The 20,605-nt window shown below is 35.3% G+C and overlaps 3 protein-coding genes across 15 annotated transcripts; 1 reads left to right on the plus strand and 2 right to left on the minus strand.

Annotated features, from left to right (window-relative positions):
* The first annotated feature begins 3,025 nt into the window (after positions 1–3,025).
* On the plus strand, positions 3,026–10,762 carry LOC129316894 (uncharacterized). Its single transcript, XM_054961293.1, has 22 exons — positions 3,026–3,300; positions 3,647–3,810; positions 4,385–4,464; positions 4,575–4,661; positions 4,757–4,807; positions 4,899–5,016; positions 5,280–5,336; positions 5,446–5,510; positions 5,690–5,773; positions 5,864–5,914; positions 5,999–6,061; positions 6,306–6,352; positions 6,508–6,577; positions 6,661–6,723; positions 7,676–7,765; positions 7,842–7,880; positions 8,003–8,230; positions 8,304–8,389; positions 8,629–8,677; positions 8,759–8,839; positions 8,939–9,032; positions 10,178–10,762. Exons 2-22 carry the CDS (start codon positions 3,693–3,695, stop codon positions 10,381–10,383), a joined length of 1,827 nt encoding a protein of 608 aa, XP_054817268.1. The 5' UTR covers positions 3,026–3,300; positions 3,647–3,692; the 3' UTR covers positions 10,384–10,762.
* Positions 9,220–18,228, minus strand: LOC129316893 (ABC transporter D family member 2, chloroplastic-like). Of its 13 annotated transcripts, XM_054961281.1 has the most exons (12): positions 17,828–18,225; positions 17,504–17,741; positions 17,278–17,369; positions 16,264–16,590; positions 15,986–16,150; positions 14,601–14,829; positions 13,920–14,164; positions 13,509–13,830; positions 12,318–12,586; positions 11,611–11,841; positions 10,094–10,535; positions 9,220–9,562 (listed from the first exon to the last, which is right to left on the minus strand). In XM_054961281.1, the coding sequence occupies exons 1-10, from the start codon at positions 17,921–17,923 to the stop codon at positions 11,686–11,688; spliced, it is 2,139 nt and encodes a 712-aa protein (XP_054817256.1). In that variant the 5' UTR covers positions 17,924–18,225; the 3' UTR covers positions 9,220–9,562; positions 10,094–10,535; positions 11,611–11,685. The 13 variants fall into 13 exon arrangements, with proteins under 13 accessions (XP_054817256.1, XP_054817257.1, XP_054817255.1 ...); XM_054961282.1 differs by having other exon boundaries at positions 9,220–10,535; positions 13,521–13,830; positions 17,828–18,228; XM_054961280.1 differs by having other exon boundaries at positions 9,220–10,535.
* A 1,234-nt stretch (positions 18,229–19,462) lies between these two features.
* LOC129315227 (uncharacterized) lies at positions 19,463–19,906 on the minus strand. Its single transcript, XM_054958799.1, has one exon. It carries the CDS (start codon positions 19,904–19,906, stop codon positions 19,670–19,672), a length of 237 nt encoding a protein of 78 aa, XP_054814774.1. The 3' UTR covers positions 19,463–19,669.
* Between the last annotated feature and the right edge of the window lie 699 nt (positions 19,907–20,605).

Consider the following 20,605-nt stretch of genomic DNA (forward strand, 5'->3'; position numbering starts at 1 on the left):
TAATAAATATAAAGGATAAAATGAAAAAAAAATTATATCTATTAAATTGTTTAATTGAAAAAAAATGTTATTATTTTGAATTGGTAGGAGAATTGTTTTCGGCGCGGCTCCTATATATGTAGTTGGGATGGAAACAGAAAAACGGTAGGGTGTTCGGTGAATACAAAGTCACATGCGAGGCAGAGCAGAGCCATGATAACTCAAGAAAATGAGACACTTGCACATGCATTGTCTCTTTCCCTACGTCATATTTTCTCTAACAAACGAGCATCATCACGCCTGCTCGCTTAGCCCTGCTCCCGTTAGTATATTTCCCATCTTTTTCATTTTTTATATTAACACACCCAGACACACTCCATGGTAATCAAATATAAGCAAATTTTAAATTTAATTAAATATAATAATCGTGCCTGAAATTAAAAAATAAATTAAATTACTCTCGTAATTACCTGAATAAGTTTATCTTGTGAAAATAAATTTTCATTTTATGAAAGACAATTTAAGAAAAATATAATAAACGATTCTAAATTTTTGTAGTTTTGGTTATATATATATATATATAAACTCTGAAAGTTTTTTAAAGAGAGCACTCAATACTTTTACTTTTTAATAGGAGTAATGTTATTATGTAAGTATTTAAAATGGAGCAATGTCGCTCTTTTCTAATGATTTTATAAAATTACTCAAAAACTGAATAGCTGTAATGCCACATGGCAAGTAACTTTTGAAAGGCGGATATTTTTTCCCAAACTCTAAAATGAAGAAGAAAGGTATGAACAAGGACGAAGAATGAGAGGGATTGCGTATATCCTCACATTTTAACCTACTTGAGTCGTTGCTGTTGGGCAGCATTAAGGTCGCAGAACTCAACCTAATCCCACCATCGCTTGCCCTGAGAACCATAGAACTTGGCCTGCCTCCCACCCATCGATGGATCTTTGATCAACGTTGCTTTAATAGAGCAACAACGCGATTGCAACGTTGTGAATGGCAATTGCAATCCGTTGAGGCATAGATAAAAAAGCATGTGGAGGGGAAAACATACCAACAACTTAGAGAATTAGTTGTCAATTCGGCCTCAAAGTTCAAGCTTTAAAATTCCTGACAATTACAACAAGTATGTGGTAGTTTCTCCTATAATAATAAAAAATAAAATGAAGGGACATTATTTTTAAGTCATTTCTAACATATTTTATTAGAATTAAAGCAAATCTTAAAATTCATTGATTTTATTTAAAAATTTAACAAATTGGCAACTTTGTCCTTGTTATATATGTATGTATAAAAATAACAACAACTGGAACAACATATACTTCATTTGTTAAAAAATGTAAAGTATTTTTTTTAGAAGTTAGATGTTAAAAAATGTAAGGTATTTTTAATCTTTTAATGTGTAATTATTACCTCTTTTTTAAAGTACCTTTATTGATCAATGAATTTATATTTATTATAGGGTGTTTAATAGAAGTAAATATAAAAAGATAATAGTAGTTTGAAAATAGATAACTACTTTATTGGAGGATAAAATTTAATTAAAAAATATCTTATATTTTTGAATGGAGAGAATACAATAATAATAACAACATATTTTCTTTCACCAATATTTAATTAATTAAGGATAAAATGAGAATAAATGATGTGATTTTTAAATAAGATAAAATTTCTCTCCCTCACCGTCTGATAAATAAGGTTAGAGGAAGTTAGTTTTAAATCTATCTACTAACTAAATTCAATACGAGAGATATGGACTTCTATCACCCTATACAAGTGGTTGAGTTTAAATCTCAGTATCAGTGTATCAAACAATTTAGTTAAGAAAAGTCTATCATTTACCTTTAAAATCTCTAGAGAGATGATCTTTCTACGAACCATAATAGAGCATACTCTTTATGCCCAAAAAAAAAAAAAGCTTTTAAATTTATTTATGACTCCCTCCATTTTTTAAACCTTCCTCGTTGCCGGGACCATTTTGTTGACTTTCTTTTTGGGCTAATGAATTCCCTCTCAAATCAATCTTCAGTTCTTCACAGTAACACAGTACTACACACACACACACACACAGGAAAATTTAAAAAAAGGTTCAATAAAGATGCAAGGAAAAGGATAATATAAAATATCACACCAAATCAACGTAATCTCAGCATGTAAGCCCGCGTAAGGCAAAACTGCAAGCCAAGATTTTAGGTAATCTTTGCCTAAACAAATTGGAAAAACCAATCCAAAAACTTTAACCTCATTAATTAATGACAACATAACAAAGTATCTAACTTGTTGGTTCAGTCTTTGTTCGTTTTCTAAGAATGCTATGAAGATATAATCCTGAAACTAAAGACTTCTTTGCCGGCTCAAACACTATTATCTCGCTCTGACGAACTATATAAATAACCAATCAACTTATTTGTTTTTCCGTCATGAGACATGGCTTCGTAGTATTTTCGGCATGGAGTCGACCACTTCTAGCAGCAACGTGTGGATCAATGGCAAGGGAAAGAGAGAGCGTGGTTAAACCGTGTCTCATGCATCTTATCAACGGCTAAGTAGCTGCCAAGTGTGCTTACTCTTCATGAAAATTCTCACTTGTCTCGTGTGAATGATTGACTCTGAAACAAAAAAAAAAAAGTTACCTTTTTAATTTACTTTTCTTTTTCTTAATCTTCTTTGTTGAAAAACTATTATGGAAGCAACCAATTAAAGCAAAAAGATTGTTCCCTCCATCAGAAAGTGAGCGAGAATCTGATACAAAACTCGTAAAGGGATTGAACAATTGATTATATATTATCAGAAGATAAATTTTTATATGTGTGTATATATATAAAATCTGATACTAAATATTCTGCCAGGACCGGGACTTTATGCGATGGGGGTTTATAGGGACTATCACGCTTAATCTAAAACTCCCATTGAACGGTTTATTGGGTATTAATTATTAAAGAAAGAAAAACGAGTATTGAGAAAAAAAAAAGTAGAGTTGTGTGCGCGTGTGTTGTGGGTTTTTGCTTATTTAAGAGCTGAAAGGTGAGAATAGCTTCCTAGCTCAGCGCCGCCTGGAACAAGAAGAAGAAAGAGAAGGGTGGCATTTTGGAAGAAGAGGCATCTTCTTCTTCAAAATTTTCTATATTATTTTGCTCGTGGGTTGGCTTAGCCATTCCAAGGTCTACAAGGGGGAATTTTTTTCACCTTGCCCAGGGGCTATAAAAGAGCGACCTTCCCACACAGAGATAGAGCCGCAGAAAGACATATGAAGGGATTGCAGAAAACTAGTAAGAGAAGAACCTTGTAAAGCCCGTCATTGTGAACAAGGTTTCTCATTATTCTCTCCGTTCAACTCCAAATTGCCATTGTTTCTCGTCTTGTAATTTACATTTTCTTGCCATGATGTCTATGTAACTGGCATCTGTTTCTTCTACCCCACATCCTCGCTTCCGTTTCATACCAGAAACCATCACTCTACATTTTCTAAATTGTTATGATCATCATTCTTAGCTTTATTGGGGGAAAGGGAAGTGGGTCTTGGTATAAATATATCCCATTGGTAGTGGTACTACGTAGCTTTGTCTGTATAGGTTGTGTTTTCTTTGTTATATCTTATAACTGAAGTAAAATCTGTGTTTCTCCTTGTTCTCTGCATTTTGGCTCGGACAAGTAGTGAAGGACCAGCCTTTTGTGGGGACTAAAGTGAAAACTAAGGAAGAATGAAGTACGTCTTGGTGACAGGTGGTGTTGTCAGTGGACTCGGCAAAGGGGTCACGGCTAGCAGTATTGGGCTTCTGCTTAAGGCTAGCGGTCTCCGAGTTACTTCAATCAAGATTGGTATTCTTCTCGTTCTCATTCCTTTTTACATTGAAGTCTCACATTGTTTTTGAAGGGAAAAAAAAATGGTTATATAAGCCAGGTATTCAATTGCAGAACTTTTTTTTTTTTTTTTGGGTTTGTGGTTTCCTTCTATCTAGGTTTAGAAATTTGCCATTGATTGGTTGGCGGGGTAACCAACTTGACCATTTCCTTGATTTCTTGAGGTTTTACATGAAAGGACATATTGTGCTTTTGAAAAAAAAAAAACAAAAAACAAAACGGGCTTCCCTTGTCTGACATGCAGAGGGCCATTTGCTTTGCCTGAGCTGATGTATCTTTCTTTCTCCTCTTTCCCCCTTTTTATTTTTAATTTTTTTTTGGCTTTCATATTTTCGTCTTTGTTTCGGGTTTGACGCTGATCCTCATGCCTTTTGTTCCTTTTTTCCCATTTGACATTTTTTTTTAAATATCAAAGAAAGAAGAACACCATTGATAACCCTGTCTTTCTCTGAAAACTATTGTTAGATAACATGATAATGCAGTTTATCCCAAATTTCTACTTACTGTGTTTAAACTTCACTGTCATGTGCAGATCCCTATCTGAATACTGATGCTGGGACAATGTCTCCTTTTGAGCATGGGGAGGTTTATGTTTTAGACGATGGTGGTGAGGTAAGTGAAATTATTACTGCTAATTACGTATGAGACTGTGCAAATTGCTACTTCCTTAAAAGCCAACTTGAGATTGTATCTATATCTTTAATTCCTTTTTGGTGTTGAAGGTTGACCTTGATTTGGGAAATTATGAGCGTTTCATGGATATCAAATTAACCCGTGACAACAATATCACCACTGGAAAAATATATCAAGTAACTGAACTCCCTACATTCTTATTTCTAACTAGCCTTGGGAATATTTGCATTTTATTTTGGTTAACTTGAAATTGTTTTTGAACGCATGCTAGTCTGTTATTGAGAAGGAGAGAAGAGGCGATTATCTGGGAAAGACTGTCCAGGTGTGTTTAATATTTCAGATTGTCCCTTTTAAAGTTACCTGCAGTGGTTAATTGTACGTTGGTTTTGTATTGAACTTCTCACTATTTGTAGGTTGTTCCACACGTAACAGATGCCATCCAAGAGTGGATAGAGCGTGCAGCAAAGATACCAGTTGATGGAAAAGAAGGACCTGCTGATGTTTGTGTTGTTGAATTGGGTGGAACTATAGGTAAATTGGTATTGTTAGAAAAATCTTTAGTTCAAAATTAGGCAGTATTTTTTCAGGAGTGGACTATTATAACTCCACTCAAATAATGCCATGTGTTTTTTTTTTTTTTAATAATCATGAGTGAGGTGTGAGAAGATTTTTTTTTCCTGCACAGAAAATCAGGATCAGGAAAAGTCTCAATTTTGGCAGTACCATGAAAATTTAGAATATCTTTATTATGAATTCAAAATTCAAAATTTACTTTTTTTTTTCTTTTGATGTAGGTGATATTGAGTCTATGCCTTTTATTGAGGCACTTGGCCAATTTTCGTACCGAGTAGGTAATGTTTTCTGTGTTCAAACCATGCAGTTTACTGATTCTGTTTTGTTTTTAATTTTATATTTGCTTCTCTGAGGCCATTTTGCTTATTTTACTATTTGTTATTATAGGCTCTGGCAACTTCTGTTTGGTTCATGTCAGCCTAGTCCCTGTTCTTAATGTTGTTGGTGAACAGGTATGCTGAAATATATATCTAATTGTCATCCGAGTAATGTTTATATATGCCAATTAAAATTAAATAAGAAATTAAAAAAAAACTTAGTTTAATACTTCAATTATAAGACTGAGAATTTTGGTTTATGTTAATTGTCGGATACTGTCTTTTACATACTTACTGATAGTTTTATTGTACAGAAAACAAAACCAACTCAGCACAGTGTCCGTCAACTTAGAGGGCTAGGTTTGACTCCCGATGTTCTAGCTTGTCGCAGCTCAAAGGTGTTTGCCCTTGTTGCTTTTTCCTATTATCCTGTTATTTCCATATGGAATAATAGTCTAAAAATAATTAACTCTTCTTGTCACCGCCAGGAGCTCGATGGGAATGTCAAGGCAAAATTGTCTCAGTTTTGTCATGTGCCGGTAATATGACATACACTGATATTTTTCTCCTTGCTTTTCACTGGAGTCTAAAAAATTTCTCTAAGCAAGTTCTTTTACTTGCAGTTACCAAACATAGTTACTCTTCATGATGTTCCAAACATTTGGCACATTCCTTTGCTATTAAGAGTAAGTAATTTTAAAGTTCTTTTGGAACTGTTTTATGTGGTTGTCATCTTATACTGATGGAAATTTCTCTATGAAATTCTCTTTTTTTGTTTCATGATTCAATTAATGCGATATCTGGTCCACTTTCTTGGGTAGTTGATTTGAGCCCCCCCCCCCGGGGGGGTCTCTCCGTTCTTATTCATCAAGAGATTAATCTATACAAGCACCTGAACTCTATTCTGTTCATATTTTCTGTAACAAATAGGATCAAAAGGCGCATGAGGCAATCTTTAAAGCATTGAACTTGACAAGGTTTGTTTGCAAACTCATTTTCTATTTGGTGTACAACCTCCTCCCCTAAAATTCATATTGGCAGTGGTTTGATGTTCTGAGAAGCTTTATACTTTTTTCTGTCGCTGTTTGCTTTATGGTTTCTGTCACGCCACTGATGTCCCTTTTATTTGCAGTGTTGCTACGGAGCCTAATTTGGAGGAGTGGACTGCAAGAACAAAAGTTTATGATTCATTGAAAGAACCTGTGCGTCTCAACTGCCGAATGAATTTATATTTGATTCTCTAAACTGCTGAATATTTAGCTCACAACTATCATATGCTGCACAGGTTAGAATCGCAATGGTGGGAAAATACACCAGCCTTTCAGATGCTTATCTTTCTGTTTTAAAGGTATATTGTTTGATTTTTATTTACCATGCCTAATAGTAATGCCTATCAACCCCCCTCCCTCTTTTTGAGCAAAGCCTATCAATTTCCGTTTACTTTGGCATTTTTGCAACTTGTGATCTTAGTACTTCATTTGACAAGGCATCATGAGTTTCTCCTGTACTCAACCTTCATGTCTCGCAATGTTTATAGGTATTAATAGCCAGTTTATCTTCTGTGGTTCCCATTTCTACCATAGATAGATTTTGTATGGCTTATCTGTCAGTCACAACTATGGACCTGTAGCAACCCATAAGTATCTGGTGCAGGGAGGCTTGAATTTAGACACTGTTCAGGGAGAGTTGCTGGAGGATTTAAATTTAAGCATCAAGGATCAAAGAAGATTAGGACTCTGTGGGAAACAATACGACTACAATTGGATATTTAAGAAATTATGCTGCCATATAGTTTTGGTCTTGAAGACGTGATCTCACGAAAGGATCTCATAAGCGGTTGGTAGTCACAAATTAAGACAAAATTATGCTCCACATGTACGTACATATTGGAAAGAAGATGGTGAACTGCTGTTCTGCTGTTGTCTCCTTATTTTTGAATTCTTGTGACTTCATGCATAATCTCAGAAGTGAAGCATTGGGGTGTATAGTTTTAGAGATTTCTATTTCTTCAAAACCACTGAAGAAATATTGTTCACGATATCTTCTCTGTCATCCCCATGGAACATGGCCTATCTCTGTAGGGCTAAGTTCTGTCTCGATTATGAATATCTTTACTTCGTTGTCTGCATTTATATTTCTCCTGTCATCAAAAATTAATTTAATTTTGCTTCAAAAAACGATACAGAACCTACTTTGATATCATTAATGAATCAGTTGCTTGACTTGGTGCATATATTGGCAGTGAATTTTCTTTGAATTCTGCTATATCATAATGTATTGAACTTCCCTTGTTTGTGCAGGCGCTTTTGCATGCTTCTGTTGCTTGTAAGCGTAAACTTATCGTGGACTGGATTTCAGCTGGGGAGCTGGAAGATGCTACATCTAAGGAGGTGATTTTTTTATATTACTGAACTGCATATGTAGGCAAACTTTTTGTCAGATCTCTGATGATTAATCTACTTGCAGGATCCTGAAGCACATAAGGCTGCTTGGCGTCTTTTGAAGGTTGTCCTACTAATTGTACTTTTGTGATTTTTTCAGTTTTCTTTTTATGTTGCTGCAAGTTGTAAAACATATATTCAAAAGTGAGGTTAAATTCTGTTTTCCTGAATCATCTTCCATTGCAGGGTGCTAATGGGGTTCTGGTTCCTGGGGGTTTTGGTGATAGAGGGGTGCAAGGGAAAATCCTTGCTGCTAAGTACGCTCGAGAAAATAATGTTCCATATTTGGGTATTTGCCTGGGGATGCAAATTGCCGTTATCGAGTTTGCACGCTCTGTTCTGGGTCTACATGATGCTAACAGCACAGAGTTTGATCCTGAAACGAAGACCCCCTGCGTTATATTTATGCCAGAGGTATATTATATTAGTACGATACAATAATCTTCCTTTAAGAATATAGTTAACCTGGATTATATTGTATTGATAGGGCTCAAAGACTCATATGGGAGGGACCATGCGTCTTGGTTCAAGGAGGACTTACTTCCAAGTCGCGGACTGCAAATCTGCTAAGCTGTACGAATTAAGAACTAGCTTAAGTTCACATGCATGCATATACTCACAATAGTATAAAATTCCATGTCCTAAGAAGATGAAACAATCTCTCACTTGATATTTGTGTTTATGAGCATATTCATCATGTTCAAGAAAATTCATCCCACATGTATCATAATAGATTCTCTAAATTCAAGGAATCCTTACCAAATAATGATTAGGCATATATTTATAATACAATAATTTGGAATTATGAACAGGTATAACAATGCAAGTTTTGTTGATGCACGGCATCGGCATAGATATGAGGTAAACTATATTTTCATGCGAGAACTTTCTTTATGGATGAAGGCGCTACATGTCACTTGAAATAATTGTAATTCCATTCAGGTTAATCCTGACATGATATCACGTTTAGAAAATGCCGGCCTGTCTTTCGTTGGCAAAGATGAAAGTGGGAGGCGCATGGAGGTTAGTATTTTCATGAATTCCTACTGGGGTGGATCTTGGGTTTTTCCCACTAATTAATAAATTTTAATCGTGATAAGTATGTATGTGATACAATTGCAGATAGTTGAACTTCCTGGTCATCCTTTCTTCATCGGCGTTCAGTTTCACCCAGAGTTCACATCCAGGCCAGGGAAACCTTCCCCGCCCTTCTTAGGTACTTTTCCAGAGAGCCACTTCACATTTTTTGACTATAAAATTCATTTATTGATATTTTTTATACAAGCATGCAATACACTTGTTAGTATAGTTATTCTTGATGAACACTTGATGACAATTAACCTTTTACTTATACATGTCTTTCAAATTGTAATTGGTAATTGGAATTCCTTTTGCAATCATGATGGTCTTCTTCCATATCATATGGCTATTTTATTCATGCCCTTCAATTGGGCTGAAGCATACATTTAGATGCATTGCCTAGGCAACAAACCTGTGTAAAATGGAAGTTCCATGCTTGGCTAAAAGCTTCAGTTTTTCTCTTAGTCTTTGTTGATCGAGTCTTCCTGCTAATCCTATATAAATTCCGGTATGATAGTGCACTTGCATGTCTCAATGGTGCATCGTTGAATCATTTCATGAATTGACTAAAATGATAATGCAACAACTTTAAAGGACTCAGATTGTTTTTCCTGTAATTTTAGTCTGAGATGATTGTTCTGGCATATTGACTTGGGCAGACTTGGCCTACAAAACGATTGGTAGATTAAGTCAATTATAAACAAATACGTAAGCATGTCAATGTAGGGTCCCATAAAAAGTTTGTCTGACAAGGCTATTCATAATTTTTATCGGTCTACAAATCTTTCATAAACAGTCTCTGCTTAAGAACTTTCCTCTTGTGATCTCATGTTCCATCAACGATATTGATCTTTTATAGATGTGCTTAAAAAGGTGAGCGAACAAGTGTTATGGAAAAAAAGACAGTGACCCTATTTTCGTTCTAAAAATGGTGAAATCTAGATGTGTGTGTGTGTGTGTGTGTGTGTGTTTTATCATTTTAAATTTTTAATGCTGTATGGTATGGTTCTGTTTCAATTTCATCCTTGTAGAGTTACTCAAATGTTAGTCTTCAAACTTTTGAGGACTGATTATTCAATGGGTTTGAAACATATTCGCATTCCCTAGTAATAAAGTGATACTAAAAAATCAATGGAATGTTAAATTGGCATTGACATAATCTTTTGAAACCTTTCCTATCCTCGTTCCCTTAAATACCTTTCCATTGCACCATACTTGACCTTTGTTTCTCCTCAGAGCAAGATTGGCTTTCTGTAAACTAAACGTCTTTCTGTGAAACAGGGTTAATAACAGCAGCATGTGAACCAAGGACAGTTCTACCACCAAGCCTTGGCCACGCTAATAAGTTAAGTAACGGAAAATATTATAGCAATGGACATTCAACAATGTTGAGAGCACACCACAGTGGAAATGGGTTCAAACCTTCCAATGGTTCATTAAATGTTGTGCTTGCCAATGGCGGTAATGGTCCCTTGTACGTGGGGTAATCATCATCTGGATCTGCTTCTTACCTCAACAATCTTGGCTATAAATTTCTGAAAGGCCTTTGTTTTTCGCGTGTCCTCGGTTACTCTGTACAGTTTTTGAGCTGGTAGAGAGATCTTTTAGCTCCAAAGGGAGGGGCCTAGGGACTTCTTTCCTGCATGAAGAAATTTTGAGTCTAACAGCATTTATTTCCAAAAATTAATAGGGGCTGAAGATGTAAAATTACCCTTGCAACCAAAAGTGTCTTGTTTTACTGAGTGGCCATTGGTTTGAAGGAGAATGTACACTGTTCTTATGTTATGAAAAATGGACGTTGGTTCTGTTTGGTTTAATGATATTTGTTGACAATGAAATCATATCTTTCATGTTATCAATGATCCATTAAGACTGTGGCAACAACTATATGTTGATATAGGTGGCAAAGCTATTTTTGGGATTTTTTTTCAGCTGCATGCACCAATTGGCTGCACAAAGATCATACATTTCTCAACCAGCTAAAACTTGCTTGTTTCAGGCGGTTCAGCGACAGATTCAAGCGTAGCCCTTGATTCTTGTCATACATTATGACAGATTCTGATGTGGAATTTTCTTGTATACAATTGGCTGGCTACTTCATTCTTGGGATGCATGTATGTGCATTAAAATGAAGCCACTTGTATTGTGAGATCAAATAAATTTACCGATTGAGTAATTATTAGTCAATGTCGGTACAAAATGCCTCTTATTCAAACATTCAAGATCATAACTATGTTTAAAAAACCCCAACCCCATCAAGCTTGACAATTTCAACAGAATTACTTTCTCTTCTATAAAGATACACCAAAAAGCCCCAAGCCTCGCACCCTCAAAATGATTGGCTGGGAACAATCAGTCAGACTTGAGAGACTCCAGAAAGTCTCTACAGAACCAAGTAGGAAAAAAAGGAACATCCTTAAAAGACTTCTAAAATAAAACACCATTAGTCTTTTAAGTTGGTTGCTGATGCAATTTATACAACTGACCCTAGTTAATAAGATAATGCTTGTTCTTGTTGATGTAAAATCCATCAGTCTTTCAACTATGAACATGTCATTAATGTAATAGAGTTCCCACGACTCTTAATTGACCTGGATATGAATCTTCGAATGTAATAGAAGCTACTTAAAAGCAGGGAGACGTCAAAAGACAAGAACAAATATTCAATATGCATGAAAATTATTATTCAATGAATTTGAAGCATAGATGTTTGCCTGACAACTCAGCATCCAAACAAGGCAATTAATTTTGAAGCCGGCTACAATCATGGCTCTGAAAAATCACGATAGTCATCTAATGGATTCAATGCACCAATCTGGCTCTTCACTATTGATATTCATTGTAGATATGCGCAAGATCCTGTTGTGGTAGCCGCATAAGGTTTGTCGGTGGCCAACACTGATGTATGTTATACCTGCTGCTCCAATCTTCTGGTACAAATGAAACTGTAAAGCCAAAGCACAATAGAAAGAAAGAACTTTAATGAAGGAGTATATCTTTTAGCTCCATGCGGTGAAGAGAAAAGAAAGCTCCATGCAATGAACTCAGGTAGTTCTGAAACTTGGATGAAACGTGAAGAGCCAAGTAATTTTTTTTTTTTTTTTGGGTTATGTCAGAACAGTACTCCAAACAGGGCACGTTAGAGTAATAAAATCTGTCTTGATCCTGAACCTAACAGCTTAAGTTCTTTCAAATGAAGCAGTCCTTGACACATCCATTTTTGGTTGATGGTCCTTAGCCTTGGTTATCACCATAACTTTTTGTGGGGTGGTGGGATCTTTTCTTCACAAGTTCTTCTCAAAGGTCATGTTAATATGTTATATGAATAAGACATGCCAGTATGGAGGATTGTAATTTGCCTATCAAATTGGATAACATCAACTTTTGTCGGATAAAAATTGAAATTGAAATTTAAAAGTACCTCATTGGGTTCATCAAGTGCACTTGTGGATTCATCCAATAAAACCAACCTAGGTTTTGAAAGCAAAATGCGAGCAAAAGCAAGCCTTTGCTGCTCACCCAGAGAGAGAACACTTGACCATTCATGGATGGAATCCAAGCTGAAACGAGCAAACAAATAGCCAAGGCGAACATCCTCCAAGACCGTTGTCAACTCATCTGACGTTGGATACCTAGGTCCTTCATTTTTGTCTCCATAGTTTGACGATTTCATGAAAAAAGGAAGCATGCCTGGAAGACAAGTCAAAATAACCTCAATTAATGAGCATTCTTGCCAATATTTTCCAGTCTTCTATTTTTATATTATTAAATAATTTATATCCAAAAAAAATTATATGATAAACGGAGTTCCCATGGGATTTTCCCATATAATCACAACATTTAAATGACAATCATGTGATTAAGCTGTTTGCTACAACCTATAAAAGGCAGCATTCAGGATTGGCCAATCTCACAGAAGTTATCATAGTTATAAAGTTTAAACACTTGTCAAGAGTGAAGAACATAAATGAGAACGTAAATTCATTTTTGTTCACCTTTCATCTATAGTTTGATTATTCATGATAAAAATAAGGGAAAGGTGACCATCTCTGCAGAATTCTGGATTGCATAGTGCTTCAGATACAATTAATGGAGCCAATGAATAACGAAAAGGAAAGGCACTCATCAGCCTTGGTTCTGTTATATATTAATTTAGCTATGCAGTTAATATTTACTTAATCAAAGATAAGCAAGATGCATTTCTGTCTGTTAATCTCTTGGTCAAAGATAACTTATCTATTCACTGTTGAATTAACTTCGAAAATACCGCCTGCACAACTTCAATGCTTGCTACATAAAACTATCTTTTAAAAAAGTAAACTTCTCTTCTCGGTCAGAAATTTCCCTTTATGTCTGATTACTGAAAGGCTTCCCACACAAAAAAGCCATTTTTTTCATTCTTACTATTGACAATACCACAACCTGCCATTTGATCCTTATAAATAATAATCATCAATATGGAAATGGTATAATACTAGAGAGGTAGCACATTTTGTATCAAGAATTCCACTGGCCAAAATGAAATGTAGACAGAACACAACAAAAGAATGCGGAGTTAATAACATAATTAAAAATGAGGGGTCTAATGAGAATGAAACTAGATATGACATACTTTTGGATTTACCACTATCATATGCAGGGATCGCATTGTCAGCCCAAGTTGGATAGAGTAATTGTTGACGGAGGGTGCCCAAAATCATATATGGCCTTTGAGGAAGGAAGAAAATTTGAGAGTCTTTGTCCATAGATTTTCCATGTATTTCACACGCACCATGGGCAGTATTTACCGTAGGAGCATTCACATCTGAACAAACAGGTTGCTGAGAATCTCCTCCATTTTTCTCATAATATGAGATTTTTCCAGTTCCAGTGTTCCATAGACCAGCCAAAGCTCTTAACAAAGAAGTCTTGCCACTTCCACTTGGTCCAATTATCTGTAAAATTGGTTATATTAGAAATTCAATTTTACAGCCTTAAAATGTTACCGCTTCAATCAAGAAGAAAACCTAAATAGATTGCTGACCAGTAAATGATCCTTTTCCTTGATTGTTAATGATAGCTCTCTGATAAGTGTGGCTCCACTTGGTGTATTCAAGGTCAAGTTTTTTACATCCAATAATGTCTCAGTTTTTTCTACGGGGTTCAACAATCCATTGGATTCCAATATAGATGATCTCTTTGAACATTTGTAAGTAACCAATATCTCTTCCAAGGTATTGGAGTGTAAATTAGAGATGCTGCTTCTGTCCAAGACATCATCAAACTCACCTACATATGCCATCCAGAGATAGTCTTTATCAGTGTGTATTTCAATATGCATAAATCAACAGACTAAACTGGTGAATATCACATTTCCCAGGTCCTGCATATAACATGATGATTGATAGTGCAAACAACACAAGAGAGTGACCAAAAAATTCATAATGAGTCAGCAGATAAAAGAAAACAGTTACAAAACATACATTAAGACTATAAATAGAATAAACGGATATTATAAGGACTGAAGATATAATTACTTTCGAACAACAGAAAATGCAATACAAAGAACAGTACAATGATTTTAAAAAAATGCAAGATTTATCAATGGCAAGATATACAAGAATCTCTGCTATCTGCAGGCTAAAAGTGCATTCGCTGATTAATGTTGAATTATTCATTAGATCCTCACAAATGTAATGATGAGAAAGATAGAGAAGAAAAATACCAAGCCGATTAATAACAGCAGAAAATGCACTTATAGCTTGAAACTTGAACACAACAAGGGAAAAGTCCTCAAGGATGTGATTAAAAGCAGAGATTGACTGATTGATCACACCAATCTCAATTTTTCCTGCAAAATACATGGGCGCTACAATGGAAGCAGGAAGAATTTGAATAAGATAGCGGTAGCCTTTTGTAAAGAACTGCAGATTTCTAGAAGAGATCAGCAATTGCTGCAAAATAAGAAATACAAAGTTCCACCATTCATCAGCGCATCATTGTAAGCTAAAGGATGAAACTGCATGATGTAACCTACAGCAAGAAGTACAACACTAAAAGGGAAAAGAAAAGATGCAGAAAAGAGGTTGCATGTAGTATTTCACAGAATAGACCAATTCCAATAGTTTAATGGCTGAGCTTAACTGATCCAAATCAGAGGGTTTTAGCTGCAGAGCTTCCCAGTTAATCCACTCAAACACAGCTGGTCTCTAGGAAGCATGGACACAAACACAGCAATGTGACAAAATCCAATGACGGTCCGACATATGTCAGATATGGGGAGAACTCCTTGTTTGTACTTCATTGGCTGTTCTAATCCAGTTTTCACAGTACATGATATTGTTGTTAGATATAGATCTATAATTAGAAGGCAGGGATCCAACAATTTGGCAGGGCAGGTCTCATTGACGCTGATCAGTCAAGAGATTGAAGTGCAGCATTTGTCTCACTTCCCATTTCAATATTTCATATAACTGCCTACCTTTCTAGGTTAAGTTTCCTGGTTGATTATGAATAAACTAATTTAAAGATCAAGAGTTTTGATGTTGGAACTTGTTAACATCTACATAGAAAGTATGGTTCCATGGATCTTATCTTTTTTGCTACATCTGCGAACTTGCAAAGAAAACTGATTTCCAGATTCCTGTACGATGGGATTTCAATGCACCCACCTTTCTGTAGCTTTTATATCTGAGATTGCAATACTTTATCTGGCAGTTCTGCAGTTCTTAATTCCTAAAACAGCATCTATCCTATTTTCTAAAGCGTTACTGAAGCCTCAAATCATTTCCACTAGGTATTACTTTAACACTTCTCATGACAATTGTCATATCATCTTAAATCCTCTGTTTTTCAATCTTTGCAAAGAAAACAAAAGGATCAGCAATTCAGCATAGCTTTAACTTCATTAAATATGGCAAAAGTCACTTACGCTATATCTAGAGTTTTAGACAGATATGTGTAACAAAAACTCAAGAAACAAAGATTAGTGTAGATGAATATGTGTACCAAAAAAAAAAAAAAAAAACTCAAGAAGCAAAGCAAGTTGAATTAGTGCAGAATGCCCTAATACATTTTTTTTAACTGTGATTATTCAAAAAAAAGTCTTACAGTTAGATTTTCGAAGGCACTTTTGAAGCTGAGCAGAAGAATTTGCATTTCACTTTCTTCACCGCCATAGAAAGCAATTGATTCTGCATTTTCTCGAATCCTTACAAGCCCATAACGAAAATCGGCTTCTTTTTTCTCTTGCAATAAATTTAAAGTCATCAATCCCTGTCATTAAGAAAATTTCAATTAAGAAATATGGCACTATGTTAAAGCTCCTCATATATTTTGTGGCTTTTGCCTTACATTCTCGATTGTCACTCAAAAAATAGACTCGTTACCTTTCCAAGGAAAACACTGATAGCTGTCCCACCGATGGAGTATATGAGAAGAACAACAAAGAGAGGAGGATAGATGTAATACAAGATGTTACTGAATGAGATTAAGTCTACAGCAGCATTAAAGAGAGTCAGAAAGAATGAGAGAGCTGTTGTAGTGAAAGAATTCACATCATCAACAAGTCGCTGGTCTGGATTATCAAGGGAAGATTGTGACTGAATCTTATAGAAAGTCTGATCCTTGAAATAGCGTTCCATATAATAGGTTGTCATCCAACACCTCCATCTCAAAGAAAGAGTTTCTATTGCATAATCTCTCAATGCAAAAAACTGCGACTCAGTGATGAAGAAAGTTAGGAACACGTGCACAATATTGGAGTAAGGTACTACAAAGCAAAAAATAAAAACACAAAAGCATCCAAATAGAAGAATTTCATGATACAAAATAATCTGAAAGAAGAAAAGGGAAACGGATTCCCTAGGTGTTATACTCTATTTCAAGACATTTGTCTGCATGCTTAATAAACGATAAGTCTACATATAACTTGTTGATAGCTGCTTCTGAAACATCTAGGCAGCCAACTAAGACACCTTCTGAAAATTGAAGCAATCCCGTGGGGGTTTGCTTCATTTTTTGGGGATAAAATATCTTCGGACTTCTACATATGTATATAATATATATATATATATATATCTTTACATACAGAGTTCTGAAGTCAAGAATTTCTTTATTCCAAAATGAATTACAGATTAGAAGAAAAATATTTGATGCACATATTGAATGTTATTACTGCCCAAAACAGAGAAGGGCAACATGATTTTTGAACCCTCAGAGGGCAGACAGAGGCCAAAAAACATGACATGCTGTAATTGTTAGTCACGTCTAGGTGATTTAAAAGCGTGTTAGTTCTATTTCATCTCTTGCATCTTTCCCATTTCCAGGTCCTTTCAGGTTGCATAGAAGACAGAATGATCAACATGGGAAGAACTAAAGCAAGGTCCAGCAGATCTATGCACCAGAAAGCCCATGAACGTGCTCACCGGGATTCCTCCAGCAAAGCCACCCAAGTAATAAAGTAGCTGCTTCTTGAATTGCACTTGGTCCTTGTCTTGCATTAACATATTTAAACCAATTCAGTCGCTTCCTAATAATTCAAAAAATATTAAAGCGAAATCTCGTATAAATGGCCAAATCATTTTGACAACACTAAGCAGTTATGCAGAGATATATACATGAACCTACTGGCAAGTGCATTATAGAAGTCTCGCCCAAGGAAATTGAAGCCCACACTGATACCAGTGGTAGCCAAGGTGAGAGCAAAAACAGCAGCAAGCCGTAATCTTGCTTGAACTCTGTCATCCGACGACCAGTAAGGAGTCGCCACTTTCCAGAACCTTCTGACAAGAGTTTGTAGATCATGGCCCTTGTCCTGTGCAGCCCCAGAATCAGTTAATTGCTCCTCCTCTTGCTGCTGCTTCTCCTGCAATTCAGCACATTTCCCAATTTCAACCCCGTCCATCATACATCAAGTTAAAATACATTAGAGAAGCAAGAACACAATTTAACCTTATGTGGTCGCTCTGATTCCTCCTCCAGCGAGAAACTGCTGATATGGTCGCTCTGATTCCTCCTTCGGCGAGCCCTGCTTTTATAAGTGGACATGATGGGCACTGTAACTTCAAACAAAATTTAAAACAAAACAAAAATGTGCATTGCAAAGATGGGATAAAGATGGAGATCAGTTCCTCTCCAGTACTGGAGCGGCTCGGTAAGAAAGAGAAGCGGGGAAGAATCTAGCACGACCGACTGGTGTAAGTCCCATTCTCACCCGCCATTTTCATGAGCCGGAACCCCACGACTGGAGAGAACGTCATTCTCTTTCTGGATTTTGATACGGTCTGAGCCACAGAAAATGGAATCCAGGCAGCAAACTAACTAGTGATTTAGCTCTCTATTATACTTTTCAGCCTTGCACACAAGAACCCTGCTTTGTGCTTTGTCTTGTCGCATGGAATCTTTCTAAATTATTCTCTGAAATTACTTTTATGCTTTGATAGGAAGAAAAGTTGAGAGCAGGAAAAAAATAAATAAATAAATAATATTATTTTTATTTTAATGAATGAGGGAAAATTAGGAGGAAAAAAATAAACACATGACATGATAACAACAATACTCTAAGTTATTATCTTTATTAAAATAAATTAAAGGGAAAAAATAAGATCATATCAATATTTTAACATTAAATAATTTGCAAGATATATTTTTTTGCAAAAAAATGTAATAACCCGTAAGAAATCAAATTAACTAATACCACCGAAAGATAAAAGGGCAAATATATAAACATTGATTTATTTTCCAACAAAAGGTCATGCTTATTTTTTTTAAAAACAAAAATGGAGAAGATAATAGTCATGAAAGATAAATACGTGTGTAATGTTGTTAGTTTAAGATAGTGTCAAAAAAAAAGTTGAGAATTAAGAAGATTAAAAAAAAGGAGGGCAATATCGAAATTATTTTTTTTTTTTTCCAAAATCTCTCCACATTGTGAAAAATGTGAGAAGGAAAAGTGGTGGAACTTACTTTTTATTTTCTTCTCAACTTTTTCTTTCTTTCAATTTTCTGTTTTTTTTTTAAATTTTCTTTCCTTATGATTTATGTGAGTTTATATTTTTTATTTTTTAAAAAAATTTATCGCTGCTTTTTGTTTAAATTCATCAAATTTTAGCAGAAAAAATCAACAAAATGGTTTTCGAAATTTCAAGAAAGTGGATCACAGAATATGTGACGCAACATCAAGTTCGTGCCTCGAGCTCTTGTCAATAGGAACCTCACTTGCACTGCACAACGTGCCCAGGGCAATATGTTCTCATATATATGTATATATATAGGGGCAAATTATATATCTTATATTAACAGCTTTATATATATTCAACAAATTTATATCTTATTGTAAAACACACCCTGTGTTGAGAATTTAGAATTGAATTGGATTTGAATTGGATTTGAATTGGATCCTTAATTCCATCAATTAAATCTGGATCTGCCCCGATGAAAATCCCTCGGCTATTTTTATATTTAATTTTATCTGCATTTTAGCCCTTTTTTTTTCTTTTATTATTCTCTATCCATCCCACTTGACAATATGACACCGCAAATATCTTTTCTAACAAATATTTATTTTCTTATTCATATGCTAAACAACAGCTACTGTTGATGGCGTTCGCTTCACGTCTGGTAATGAAAGTGATGCGTGGGAAATTTGAACAAGACGGAAGGCGGAGGGTTACACAGGCGCGAGGCAAGGAAACCGCAGCTTAAGACCAAGCACGCTCAATACTTCAAAAGAAAAAGACTTGCAATAACGATACACGTACGTATAGCTAGTTAGTTGAATTCATGATTAAGTAGCTAGCCAGTGCCAGTAACACCAAGGTCGGGCTTGTTTTCGTCTTTTCCGGCGCCGAACACAGGTCCACCTTTACCGGCGGGATCAGGGACCTTCTCCTGCAACTTGTCCACCTGAATGCTCCCTTGGTCCTCCCTCGAACGGAGGTCCGTCCTCGTCCTATTCTCTCCTCCTTCCACCGACTCATACACCGTCGCCGTTCTCGCCTCCTTTGGCTGTGCTCCTTGCGCCCCTGACATCTCTCTCTCTGTGGAAGGCTGTTTGAGTTCAGTTCAGTTCAGTTCAGTCCCGCCTTTATATAACCGCGGGACATCGGCAAAAGAAAACCGATCTGCTACCTTGCCAGTATCAACCTACGTGGCATCCCCTCGTGTTAATGGACTTACACGCGTCCCGACCTTTCCACGTGGTATGTTCATGCTCCTCTACCTCTTTCGAAAGATTACTGCTTGTTTTTCTTTAAAAAAATATAATAAATTTTTTAAAAAATATATAAATAATATTTTAATCTTTCAAAATATCATAATTCTCAAAGTTTTTAAAAATTTTTCTATCATTAATAAATTTATATAAATTACTAAATTATTCTTGTTAAAAATAAATGATTCATAACTTTTTTTTATATTCAAAGTTTTTCTTTTTATATTCATAACAATACAACAACAAATCACAACTTCATATGTTAAATTTTTTATTTGCTATTACGCTATTACAAATATAAAAAAAAGTTGTAAATTATTTATTTATAACAAGAGTAATTTGATAATTTATATAAATTTATTAATGACAGAAAAGTTCTCAAAAACTTTAAGAAAATTATGATATTTTGAGAAACTAAATTATCATTTATATATTTTAAAAGAATTTTATTATTATTTTTTCATCAAAAACAAATTCTTTATTTCTTTTGTTTGTCATCATCATATCACCGCGATGTC

The sequence above is a fragment of the Prosopis cineraria genome, unplaced genomic scaffold (assembly GCF_029017545.1).
Source record: "Prosopis cineraria cultivar Desert tree isolate PC_DT_omini unplaced genomic scaffold, ASM2901754v1 PC7, whole genome shotgun sequence".
Classification (NCBI taxonomy): Eukaryota; Viridiplantae; Streptophyta; class Magnoliopsida; order Fabales; family Fabaceae; genus Prosopis; species Prosopis cineraria.

Excerpts from the sequence above, each read along its gene's own strand:
- LOC129315227 (XM_054958799.1), bottom strand. The coding sequence starts at position 19,906 with ATGTCAGGGGCGCAAGGAGCACAGCCAAAGGAGGCGAGAACGGCGACG.
- LOC129316894 (XM_054961293.1), top strand. The coding sequence starts at position 3,693 with ATGAAGTACGTCTTGGTGACAGGTGGTGTTGTCAGTGGACTCGGCAAA. Across the intron at positions 4,465-4,574 it reads TTTTAGACGATGGTGGTGAG|GTTGACCTTGATTTGGGAAA; the intron begins GTAAGTGAAATT and ends TTGGTGTTGAAG. Across the intron at positions 5,017-5,279 it reads TGAATTGGGTGGAACTATAG|GTGATATTGAGTCTATGCCT; the intron begins GTAAATTGGTAT and ends CTTTTGATGTAG.
- LOC129316893 (XM_054961281.1), bottom strand. The coding sequence starts at position 17,923 with ATGTCCACTTATAAAAGCAGGGCTCGCCGAAGGAGGAATCAGAGCGAC. Across the intron at positions 17,370-17,503 it reads CTTCTATAATGCACTTGCCA|ACAAGGACCAAGTGCAATTC; the intron begins GTAGGTTCATGT and ends TGTTAATGCAAG. Across the intron at positions 16,151-16,263 it reads TCAGTGTTTTCCTTGGAAAG|GGATTGATGACTTTAAATTT; the intron begins GTAACGAGTCTA and ends TCTTAATGACAG.